The sequence below is a fragment of the Patiria miniata genome, unplaced genomic scaffold (genome assembly GCF_015706575.1).
Source record: "Patiria miniata isolate m_02_andy unplaced genomic scaffold, ASM1570657v1 HiC_scaffold_4, whole genome shotgun sequence".
NCBI classification, from domain to species: Eukaryota; Metazoa; Echinodermata; class Asteroidea; order Valvatida; family Asterinidae; genus Patiria; species Patiria miniata.
The window spans coordinates 2,173,246-2,185,198 of record NW_024037071.1 but is presented as its reverse complement, the minus strand read 5'-3'; the positions used below and the strand labels follow the sequence as shown (position 1 = coordinate 2,185,198).

The 11,953-nt window shown below is 40.7% G+C and overlaps 1 protein-coding gene across 4 annotated transcripts; it reads left to right on the top strand.

The window, feature by feature from the left end:
* Positions 1 to 563: 563 nt before the first annotated feature.
* On the top strand, positions 564 to 11,480 carry LOC119739940 (probable indole-3-acetic acid-amido synthetase GH3.8). 4 transcript variants are annotated; one of them, XR_005272638.1, is made up of 8 exons: positions 564 to 942; positions 2,549 to 3,574; positions 4,132 to 4,267; positions 7,778 to 7,942; positions 8,961 to 9,109; positions 9,717 to 9,802; positions 10,282 to 10,689; positions 10,829 to 10,861. XR_005272638.1 is itself a non-coding variant. In XM_038215082.1 (7 exons), exons 1-7 carry the CDS (start codon positions 822 to 824, stop codon positions 10,498 to 10,500), a joined length of 1,902 nt encoding a protein of 633 aa, XP_038071010.1. In that variant the 5' UTR covers positions 564 to 821; the 3' UTR covers positions 10,501 to 11,480. The 4 variants fall into 4 exon arrangements, 3 of the variants coding, with proteins under 3 accessions (XP_038071010.1, XP_038071012.1, XP_038071011.1); XM_038215082.1 differs by having other exon boundaries at positions 10,282 to 11,480; XM_038215084.1 differs by lacking the exon at positions 564 to 942 and adding an exon at positions 991 to 1,027 and having other exon boundaries at positions 10,282 to 11,480.
* Positions 11,481 to 11,953: the final 473 nt, after the last annotated feature.

The window sequence follows — 11,953 nt, the reverse complement described above, 5'->3', positions numbered from 1 at the left end:
CAAAGACAACTTTTCTATAAATAAAATAGTGGTAACGTATCTGTTAGGTTGTTAAAACACGTTTTAGAAAGGTTAAATTTCAAGCATTTATGTCAAAAAATATGTTTTAGTTAAAATTCAGTACTGTTTTGTTCCATATGTCCTGGAGCTTTTAAACTTTACGATTTTGAGCAGATTTCATATATTCATTGTAGTTGATATTTTGTAAAGTCCTAGTTCCACTGACTTGAACACACTTTAACACTTTTTTGACCGAGGGGGGGGGGATTTTACCATTGGTTCATGGCAACTAATTTACTGCTGCATAAAGACATGCAATGTTCTTTTCTTCGACTTACAGGGTATTACTGAACAACGGGAGTAACTTTGAACAGGCGCTGACTCGAGGCGAGATGAGTCTAAGGTTTGAAGAAAAATAAGTTAAAATCACCCACTTCCAAAATACTCAGAACTCTCCAAGGTGTTTGAGACACACATCAAATTAAAAATACTGCATTAAAAATAGTCTTAATTAAAAATGCTGTCAGTCAAAATATCAATAAAATAGATTGGATCGTATTTTTTGGGGGGGAAGGGTTAGCCGATGACATTTTGGGGAATAAAAATCAAATTTTAGATCACCCCTTTAAAAGCGGTCGTGAAGCCCATCGCCATGTTGACTCCCACAGTTCGCATGCGTGCATAAATTAATATTGGACCAACGAACTTTATCAAATACAAAGTACACAGCTCACCATTTGCTCGCGGCTCCTCGAACTCATTAGCGATCGGTGCATTTAATGTTCAGAAGTTTTTAAGTTTGACGCGACCGTTACGTAACAATGGAGTGGGGCGGTAGATTCAGACTGGCAGGCACCGTGCTGGCATTTGTAGGTGCTTGGCTGATCCGCTTGTTGGTCGACTCCGCCAACATGGGTCTGTATATGAGAAGCTGTCTGTTGGGTAAGTGTATAGAGAGACATTATAGACCATTGTGTATACGGCTATACGGCTTGTCGGCTGTAGCTATGATAAGTTTAACTTTAAGGTTGGTTTTAGAAGTGATGAAAATCGTTTATAACTTGGGCCTAAACTGTGCAGAATGCTGGACCCAAACCATCTGATGTTACGATTCTTTTATTTCACAGTTAAACTTTGTTTTTGTTTCTAAAACCAAAACAGGAAGTTGTCTGGAAAGGTTGAAACCCGCAACAGATTATTCAAAAGATACAGACAAGTTTTGACCAAACAAAATCCATCTCAAGAAGTATTTTAACCAAACCAATTGTCCATAATATAGTATTTACATACATGTATATTACTGGACAGTCATTTCATAGAAAATTCGACAACTGATGATACGAAAACTATCCCATTGTTTATCGGGTCCAGTGATAACGCCCGTTGTTTATGATCGATAAACCAATAAATCTGCAAATGAAAATGTCCTTCGAAACGTTTTGTATACAAAGGCACATACAGACTTAAAGTTCTAACTAAACATGTAGCCAGCCATGTCTACACTTCGTGACCTTTTCAGCGGCATATACTTTGAAGTATTCCGAACCCTGATCTACTTCATATTTTTTTTGTATCTGAAAACAAACTGACCTAATTGTTAAATTGTCATTGAACCCTGCAGGCTCAAAGTTGAACATGATGTCAAGAGATTCGAACGGTTAACGGCACGGTTCGACCTTAACTTTTTTTGTTCACTAGCCAGCCGGGCTAGAAACGGACTCTTAACTAGCCCGCGGGCATTTTCACTAGCCTGCATTTTTTTCTTATCTCAAATACAAAATGGCGTATTCTCAGGCTCAATTCTGAGGCAATTTTGTCAGTGTTTTTGATTAACAGATCTAATAATTTAACCCTTTAAAACAGTTGATAAAATTAGACACAAATTGATGGGGTTTTCTTTCTGAATTTAATGATTAATTTTTTTCCTGTACGTTCATCTTTGCCGTATCCCAATAATTTTTCACTCGCCAGCCGGGCTAGTTAAGGACAAGTTTGACTAGCCCGCCGCTGTTTTGACTAGCATTTGGCTAGCGGGGCAAGCGGGCTACCGATAGTTTCGAACCCTGGAAACTTCACGGTTATCTCTTTGTGATTTTATACGAAATGTAGCTGGGGAAATGACAACACACATTAATGCAATTGAATGAATGATTTTCTACTCCGGAGAAAAAAAGTGTCAGTTTGAAGACTGTGGACATGTTGCCTATGTTGTCCCACGTGGATGTTGCTTGCCTACTGGCATTGGGTCAGTTTTGCGGAGTATGTTTTGCGGGTTAAGTTCAAAGTTTAAAATAAAATATATTCAGTGTCTTAATTTTTTAGAGATAATTATGATGGCTGTCATTCTCATTATTTTCAATGAGAATGTCATATATAATGTACGCCAGTATTATATTAGTTGTATCCATATTTTATTGTCGGGATTGCCGATTTGAAGTTGCATCTGAATAACTAGCTGCATCTGGCAGCTCTTAACACACTAACACGACCGCTTTCGTAGGACGCAGTCTTGTATTCCTCATGAATTCCGCCATTTTCTTTCGACCAGGACTGGTAGCAAGTCTCCTCCTGTTGGCCTCCGTGTTTGCTTTCCACATGAGCATCATCCCGTGTTCTCCAGACCACACTCTGCCGTCGCTCCTGAGATGCTACGTGAGCAACCAAGTCTACTCCTTGCGCTACCCATTCATCAAAGCCAAGCTGAGACGAGAGTGGAGAAGCCCGCAGCGTGCCCAGGAGACATTTCTGCGTCAACTCATCGCCCGAGACGCCGAGACCGAGTACGGACTGAAGTTCCGCCTGGGAGACATAGAGAATGTCGCCGAACTTCAGAGGAAACATCCCCTGACTTCCTACGAGGATTACAGGGAGTACATGCAGAGGCTGGCTGACGGGGAGCGAGGCGTGTGTGTCGGGGAGGAGGTCGTCAGATTTGGTATCACCTCCGGTACAACCGGAGTCGGTAAGCTGATCCCGATCGTGGCATCACGAACAAACGTGATTTGGTTCTCGTTGTCGGAGGTAGTCTTCCCGGCCAATGAAGCCTTCGGCCGGCCGAGTCCCCTGCAGCGCAGGTGCACCTTGTACTGCAAACCTACCCTGAATCAGACCAAATCTGGTCGTGTCGTCTCGCCGCTGTTCTTTGTCTCGCCCAGTGACCAGTTTACCCTGGACATGAGTAACACACCGCCTGCTGGATTCCAGATCTCCACCGACTTTGAGGCAAACTACGTCCACCTCCTCTTTGCCCTCCGGGATAGACATATCGGGACGTTCCTCGCCCCTTTCACGGCGCTGGTGTACAGAGCAATGAAACTGATCGAGGACAACTGGCAGACCCTGCTCGATGACATCACCAAGGGGAGACTTAACCCGGAGCTCGCGATATCGGACGAGATTCGGCGTGATTTGAATGCCGCTCTTTCTCCAAATCCCGAGAGAGCTGGGGAACTCCGCGCCGAGTTTTCCAAGGGATTTGTCGGGATCGTTTCGAGGATGTGGCCCAACTTCAAGCACATATTCTCCGTTGAAATGGGTGGATTTCGAACTAAACTGGACAAGACCTACACGAAAGGTATTCAACATCTCGTCGATAATAACGGCAAGCAATTATCATGAAAGCAATCAGTGTCGGTTGCACATTCCCCCGCCCCCCCCCCCCCCCATTAATTTGAAGTACTGACATTCATTTTAAATTTGCAAAGATTTAGTAATGCGCCTAATTCAAACAGATGCCCCCTGCTGCCCCAGGTCCGATGTTGAGTGCCACATTTTAAACTAATAAATTCCACTCTCCCCGGTTACATCACGTTTTCATGCCCCAGGGGTGGGGATTTTGGTCACTCCAAAACATTGTTACAGTTGGCGTACTACATGAAAAGGCAATCACTACCCCGCCCAACGTATATGTCGGAGACAGTTACAAATTTTGCCCGAGGGGAATAGTAGGCATTTTGTCACTTCAAAAGTGACAATCCCCACGTCTTTGGTGGGGCAGCCGGGGGGAACACTAACCCTTGATAGGTGCATAAGTCTTTCCCTTTTTGTCACGGAGACAAAATGTATGGCAGGCTGTTACAATGGCTTCACCACAGAGTTTCGTGATTGGTATCCTTTGTGTTCCATTTGCAGGAACGCCAATTTACCAAGGAATATACATGTGTACGGAGACCTGCATTGGAATGAATTTGTGGCCGACTGATCCGCAAGCGAAGTATAGCCTGCTCGTCAACGAAAATATATACGAGTTCATTCGCGAGGAAAACTGGTAAGTCAGTTCCATTTTCAGTTCATACAAAACTTCAAAAACAGTAACAACATCGAAAAATGTTTCGTTCGGGGGCCTTGGCACTCACTATTCATGTTTCTCGAGAAGTAAGCCAGGAAATAGCATTCCCCTCCCCCCCCCCCTTAAAAAAAGGAAAAATACATATATAGTTTTTTTATCCCACAAAAGATCCGCCAAAGTCTCTGGAATCGTCGGTTATTTGTCGTTTTCCCATTGAAACTGTCATCTTGTCTTTTGAAGGTTTCTGCTTTCTAAAAATCTTTATACAACACCTGAATAAATCCCCGTCATCTGATTGGTGGATCGTTGATCACATGTCATTGAATTATTCGTCATAGATATAGAACTTAATGTAACTAGATCGGACGCGCGTTTGAACGCGCCATTCACTGTGCACCAAACTTCTGGGTTCTTCATGGACGCGCTGCAAAGTCACGTGAATAGGGCCATGCGCAAAGGGCAGCTGGTGAATGCTGGACGGAAAAAATATCGGCAACACCCACACCTGAATTCAGCTATGCGTTGAAGTTCTTAACAACAGGTTGACATTTTTAACGACGATTTTTGACAATGTGACATTTCATATTCCTTTGAAAAGTTACACACGAGTTTGCCTCTGTGTCTTATTTGGGGCCAAATTGGCGACTGTGTTGAAGGTAATTGATTTTCAGCCAAGAATACTAATTTGTACCGAAAAGTAGCCACATTGTGTTCACACAAATGTCAAAAGCGTAGTTAAATGTCAACCTGTTTCATGAGATTTCCCCCTCTTTTTTAAAATGTGCAATAAAACTCAACCGTTACTTGCCTATCAGACAAAACATAAACTTTTAATTTTACCAACATCAAAATGAAATAACAGAAAATCGTTTTGTAAATGAGCAACGATAAAAACGGGCACTCGAAATATTGCGTTGCTTTAATAATAATTATAGCTTTATTTACAGATGGTAGCCATGTCACCTGACAGATGATTTTCAATGGGCCATCAATTAATACTGCTAACCTCAATAGGAACATTACATTTGAAATGAATGGATGACTACAAAAACAAGTCTCTGGCCATCTGTTGTGAGTACTGAACAAACTAATACTTAAATAACTTTTAGGTAATAAACAATTTATATACAGTGAAAACTTACTCGTTAGCTAATAAATAATCTGATGAAATGGCAGTTCCATATCCATATCAACCATTTAATCAAGATGTCAAGAATATCATTGCTCATGAAAAAAATACATTTGGTTGTCACCATCCGAATATTTATGTGAAGGTCTAGCCTATGCAACTACCAGCAGGTGAGTATTGCTTCCCATAAATTTATGAACCAGAATAAGTAATCCAATATATCTTCCTCATATGCATGAACGCAAACAGAGGGCTATTCAATCTTTCAATTTCTGAGGAGCAACAATAAGACGATAACGAAATACTAAGCGAAACTTGTTAAATTTTAGCTATGGTCCACGCACGAGGCCCAGTTATGCATGCGTGGCCAGCTATCTCCTCACTGTACGCACAGTCGGCAGTGCAATCTTCTTTCTGACGAAGACGTACGCTTTTGTATGTCGAGCAGTGCAAACTTCTTCATCACTATGATTGTGATTCGTTGAGCAAGGCGCAGTTTTCCCAGCTCCAGCAAAGTGACTTCCAATTGCAGGATAGGAAACTGTGTTTCCATCTGGTCGGCCGTCTCTGGAGTAACAAGTTGCTCCTCTTACAGGCCTTTTACCACCTCTCTGACGGATAAGATCTTTTTCGACATGATCGTCGATTTTCCTGCCGGAGTTGTCTGTTTTCCTGTTCAAGCTTGGATTATATAGCCTTCCTGCTACTTCCGAGGGTAGATCCATTTCTGGTGGTAGACTGTATGCATGCTCTATCGCTGATGTTTGTTTTGCCGGTACAGCCATGCACTGAAGCAATATCTTCGACGGGGGCTTGGGTCGGTTCTTTCCTTGCCGTTGGCAGCTTTTCTCTCTCGTGCTGAAGTCCATACACGAGACTGTAGTCTTCCTACGAAATAAAACAAATAAAGCACATGCTAGGCCTTTAAATACATGACAGTAATTATCGATAGCCTATCCTGGCCCCAAGGCTCATTGTAATACTTACAGGCTTCAAATGAGTCGGGTAGTCTTCAAAGATTGACGGTACGGCATCGACACGCAGACGTGTTTTCCCCCCATTCCCCCTTGAAGCACTCTGCAGGGAAATGGTCGCTGCAAAGACGATCGTGCTTTGTTGGATTCCATTTGCTGCCATTTGGAATATTTCTCATTGATGTGTTCAAACTAGGAGAATGGTGCATTTTCTTTAATCACCCACATCCCACAACAAAAAGTGACTCCCAATCCTCGTACCCCCGCGGAGTCGGACTATTATTGAAAAGCAGGAGAGGGGAGGGTGATGTTAGGCCAGAAATAATTGTTATTCGATGTTCAGGATCAGGAGTACCATCTTAACTTTTAAAACAATGCACTGAAAATATTTTTAAGTAGGCCCTGCGCGATTATTACAAAATTCGGAGGATCCTTTGGATCACACATTGGGATTTTTCTCCACACCCATTCCTGTGATTTATGCCCATTTGGCATTGCGTAACGTAGGCGTAGCCTATATTAAGTTAATTTTTATAAAAGCTGTCTTGTTCGAAATGCACTCTCAAGAGATAAATTCTGTGTATTAAGTTACTCACACATGATGTTAACTTCTTGAGAGACTGTCCTCCGGGTCCCTTTCTCCGTCTTAGTTGAACTTTGCTGCCGCACAGATTGCCACCATTTGCAAGCAGTGATGGAGTACAAGTGATCGTCATGCCGAAGAAATGCGTGTTTAAATTTTTGACCCTATTCACGTGACCAATGGCAGCGTCCTGTCGAAAACGCGCATATCATACGCGCGTCCGATCTAGTTTTTTAAGTTCTAGTTTTTTAAGTTCTATATCTATGTTATTCGTACCAATGCACGGCGCGCACGTGGCGCGCAGCGCACAGTGCAATGGAAGTACCATTGCACTGTGATTAGAAGTACCATTGCACTGTCACTGCACATGTTGCCAAAGGTGGCGCTGTGGTGTTTAAATTGGCAATAAAAGTTCTGGACTTATTGAACTGTTTAAGTTCTAAACTTATGGACAAGTTTTAAATTGTTGAACAGTTTGCATAAATTAAATATGATAACTCTGAACTTGTCAAACTTGTAAACAATTTTGAACTTGAATAAATTGGCTATTAAAAGTCAACCAATCAGATGACGAGGATTTATTCAGGTGTTATATAAAACAAATAATGAATGTTTCACGTTCGTGCAATGGTAAGAATAATTTCATTCGGTGACAGATGAAATGTTCCATTCCACTCGGCTTCGCCTCGTGGAATGGAACATTTCATCCGTCACCTCATGAAATTATTCTTACCATTGCACTCATAAACATTCATTATTTGTATAATATCATCGTACTTGCTGTTTTATTTTTGTTACGTTAGCAAAGACGAAAACCCACAAACTTTGCTGATCGACGAGGTGGAAGTTGGGCAGACGTACGAACTCGTACTCACGACTCGCTGTGGCTTGTACCGCTACCGGAATGGCGACGTGGTCAAGGTTGTGGGCATCCACGAGAAATGCCCGGTCATTAAGTTCGAATACAGGTGGGTGATGCAAACTATAATAAGACCACGAACTGCAGGTGGCAATTTGTCAATATCTTAAGAACATTTATTACGGGATAAATCAGAGTATTCCCGAGATGATTTTCGTTAGAACTACGCGAGGTCTACATGGCAGAGTTGTAACGACTCGAGACAATGGCTCGAGTCCCAACTCGACTGAGTCCCAACGTGAAACTGATTCGACTCGACTCGAGTCATTGTAAGTAATTGACTCGACTCAAGTCCCTCGTCAGAAGACTCCATGAATCAAAGGTCACTGAATTTCGTGACTTAGATCACAAAATTCAGTGACTCGTTACAGCATGATTAATGAATTCGTCAAACTCCGTTTTTCTCGAAACTTGTACTATACTACTAGATGTCCGACAATACTTGATGAAGTGAGGCAAACATGCCTGCTGCCCTCAAGCGGTGACAATTCCCTCTCGCAGTCAAAATTAAAGGGAATATACAACATTTGCAAACATCGAAAAATAAAACTACCAAGTTTTTACGAAATACCTTACTAGGATGTTGGTAAATGACAGTCTCAAGCATCTTCTAAAATTATGGCACCTGGTGTGAAGTCATTTTCAAGAAAATGGTATTTTTGTTAACATTTCCAACGGTGGTCGGCCGACTAGCGTTGGAAAAACCTAACTTTTTCAACTACTGCTCCAAATTTACCATTTTTTTCAGTCCAAATTTTGTTTGCTATTGGTTACATGTTCATGAACGGGTGCAGGCCAGCTAGATTGGTTCCCTTGCCTTACAATTTTCCATCATCTATAAATTGATCCATTTTATCTTTTGTGGAGTCAGGGAACCAAACTTCTTGAACATTTTTGTTTCTCTTGGTTTTTCCAACCTTTTCGAACACAAAACTTCAAACATGTCAGTGTAACAATATTTGATCTATTATACTAACCTCTCAAATAGTTCATTTCTGAAAATTACAGCAAAAGCCAATGATGTACATTCCCTTTAATGAACCTTTTCTTGCCCATCCTACCCGCAGGAAAGCGGAGTTGCTGAATCTTCGCAGTGAGAAGGTAACGGCGGTCACCATGCAGACGGTGGTGCAGGAATTCATGTCCCAGCTTCCAGGAGCCAGACTTGTCAATTGGACGTGTGCAGAAAGTCCACTGCTTTCTGATACCAAAGGAGGTATACATTTAACTGCTCCCTTATAAAGTAGCGAAAGTTGGTTATCGAATCCTGTTTTCCCAACGCGCTATATTATGCAGGCAGATAAACAGAAAAAGAAAAACAAATTGGTGCGATTTACAATCACATCTGCGCAATTAACCGTTTAGATGAAGAACTGACGTCTTGGATTGGATGGGCAGTCGTATTTATTGATAGGCCAGTAATTGACATTTTGTTTGGTCACTCTTTACAGCCATTCATGACAAAGTTTATTTGCAGGCTGAACGCTTGGAGCCTATAAAGTTTTAGTTTAAATCTCAAATCCGGGAAAGTCTTCAAATTGAGAAATACAACTGTACCTTTGTTGGTGATAAAAAACAACAGCCACATCTCATTTTATCTCACTCGGTATTATTATCGTAAAAATAATTTCGAATCTCATCAACATTCATGTCGAACTCTGATTGAAGTAGATCTTCGTGTAATGTTGTATATCAATGCAAAAGAAATAGGCCACAAATGCACTTCCGTTTCCATAAAGAGTGCAAATTAGCAGAACCGAAAAGTTTGTTACAAGGGGACGAGATTACCTAAACTAGAAGGGTTTGCGTTGTTCTCCCCACAGGTGACAGCTACGAAATCTTCTATCTCGTGTTTATAGAAGTGGAAAACGTTTCACCACTTGAGAACACAACGGAATGGGCACCAAAGGTATAGTTTCATTATAAAGTTCTAAATTGGCGTCGAGCGGATTTGACGAACGCAAACGAGTATAGCTTTTATAATAGCTACAGCACTGCAGATTATACAAGTTTTGCACACCATTTGACTAACTACTTTTAGCTTTGAAACTCGGGCCCAGCTTTGAAACTCAGGCCCTGCTCACGATGACTTCCTAAATCTGCCAGTGCTCTGGGTCTACGTGCACCTAAAACAGATTGGTTGAAATAACCAATATAATTGGTTGGATTGGTAGATATGTGTCCAACCAATCTCGGTTTGGTTGGACACGTATATTGGTTATTTTCAACCAATCTGTTTTTAGGGTGATGGTTGTGTTTTTGTGCTTTGAAGGTTTCACCTCTGCTTATCCTCATTTTTGTTGAGTTCATTTCTTTGACAAGGGTGTCTTCTCAATCGACTTATAAATCACAAAATGTCATTTCTGAATTACTTTGTCTTTATTGCAGTTTGACCAAGTTTTGCGGAGACATCACCATTTTTACAACTACCTCCGCAACAGCGCGACCCTCGCCATGGCGCATGTGCACCAGGTGAAGCCAGGCTCGTTCGACAAGCTGAAGGAATTCATCGTGGCAAACTCATCAGCCTCTGTCAATCAATTTAAGTCACCACGGAAACTCCGCGATACAGACGTCCTGGAACTGATGATGTCCCACATTATGTAATCAGCTCAAATTATCGTTAAACAAAGCAAAAATTTGGTTTACTTAATCTGTAATTGCGAAGAAAACACGACTTACAAAGTCTTCGTAATATTGATTCAACCGTCAATAAATAAAAAAGTATTTCAAAGTCAAACTAAAATCAGTGCAAACAATTATGAACAATGAGACAAAGTAAATGTTTAAGTCAAGGTATTGCAGAGAAAACACGCCTCACAAAGTCTTCGTAATATTGATTCAGTCGTCAATAAATAAAAAAGTATTTCAAAGTCAAACTAAAATCAGTGCAAACAATTATGAACAATGAGACAAAGTAAATGTTTAAGTCAAGGTACATGTACATATAATAATTGAAAGAATACTTACAAAATTAATTAATAGGACTCATTGTCTTGTCGATTGTAGATCTTTCACCCAGATTTAATGACGACTTTGTGTTGAAGAAATTGCACAAAGAGCAAAATCTGTGACTGACGATGCATGGTATTCTCTCAACTCTTAATTGAGATTAAACTAGAAAATTGGGCCTTGAGGCAATTTAAAGTTGGTATATGGGCCTACGTGCATGCTTTTTCAAAATTTCGATTTTCTTTTCCGAACGAAGTTTAAAGGAATATAATGTCCAGCAACAAATACATTTGCTTGTTTAATTTTTGCAGGCTTACTGTTTTAAAAAGGTGGCTGTAAATTGCGCGCTCCAGTTCAGAAATTGTGCACACTATTAAAGGAGATATACAACATTTGGTTTTGCTCTAATTTTCAGAAATAAATGGATTTGGAGGATTAGTATGCTATAGAAAATATTGTTAAACTGACTTGTTTCATCTTTTGGGCTTGTAAATGCTGGGAAAAGCAAGTAAACCAATTTTGTTCTTGTAGTCTGGCTCCCTGACCCCACTTAAGATGAAACGGAGCAATTTACAGACTTTGGGGAATTGTAAGGTCAGAGAATCAGTCTAGCAGGATTGTACCCCTTCACAGGTGTGAAATCAATTGCAAAGAAAATGTGGAATAACTGAATATAAAAAATTAGGAGCAATTTTTGAAAAAAAGCCAGATTTCTCCAACGATGGTCGGCCGACCAGCGTTGGAAAAATACAAGTTTTCTTGAAAATGTCAGCACACCAGGAGCCACGATTTTACAGAATGCTTTTGAATGTCATTCACTAACAATCCAGTAAGATATTTCGTTATAATTTGATCATTTCGTTTTTTGATGTTTGCAAATGTTGTATTTTCCCTTTAAGAACGAATTAGGAGCGTCCCGCTCTCAATTCAAAGTTGAAATTAATTAATTGATTACTTGTCGTGGGTTGATTTTTTTCATGCGATGTCTCATTGGAAAGCTCATAACAGTGTAATGCTAGAAAGTAATCAATTCAACTGAACTATTTGTCAAGGTGTCACACCCAGAAAGCACGTACACACCGACTTTATTTTAACCAAATCAAAAATG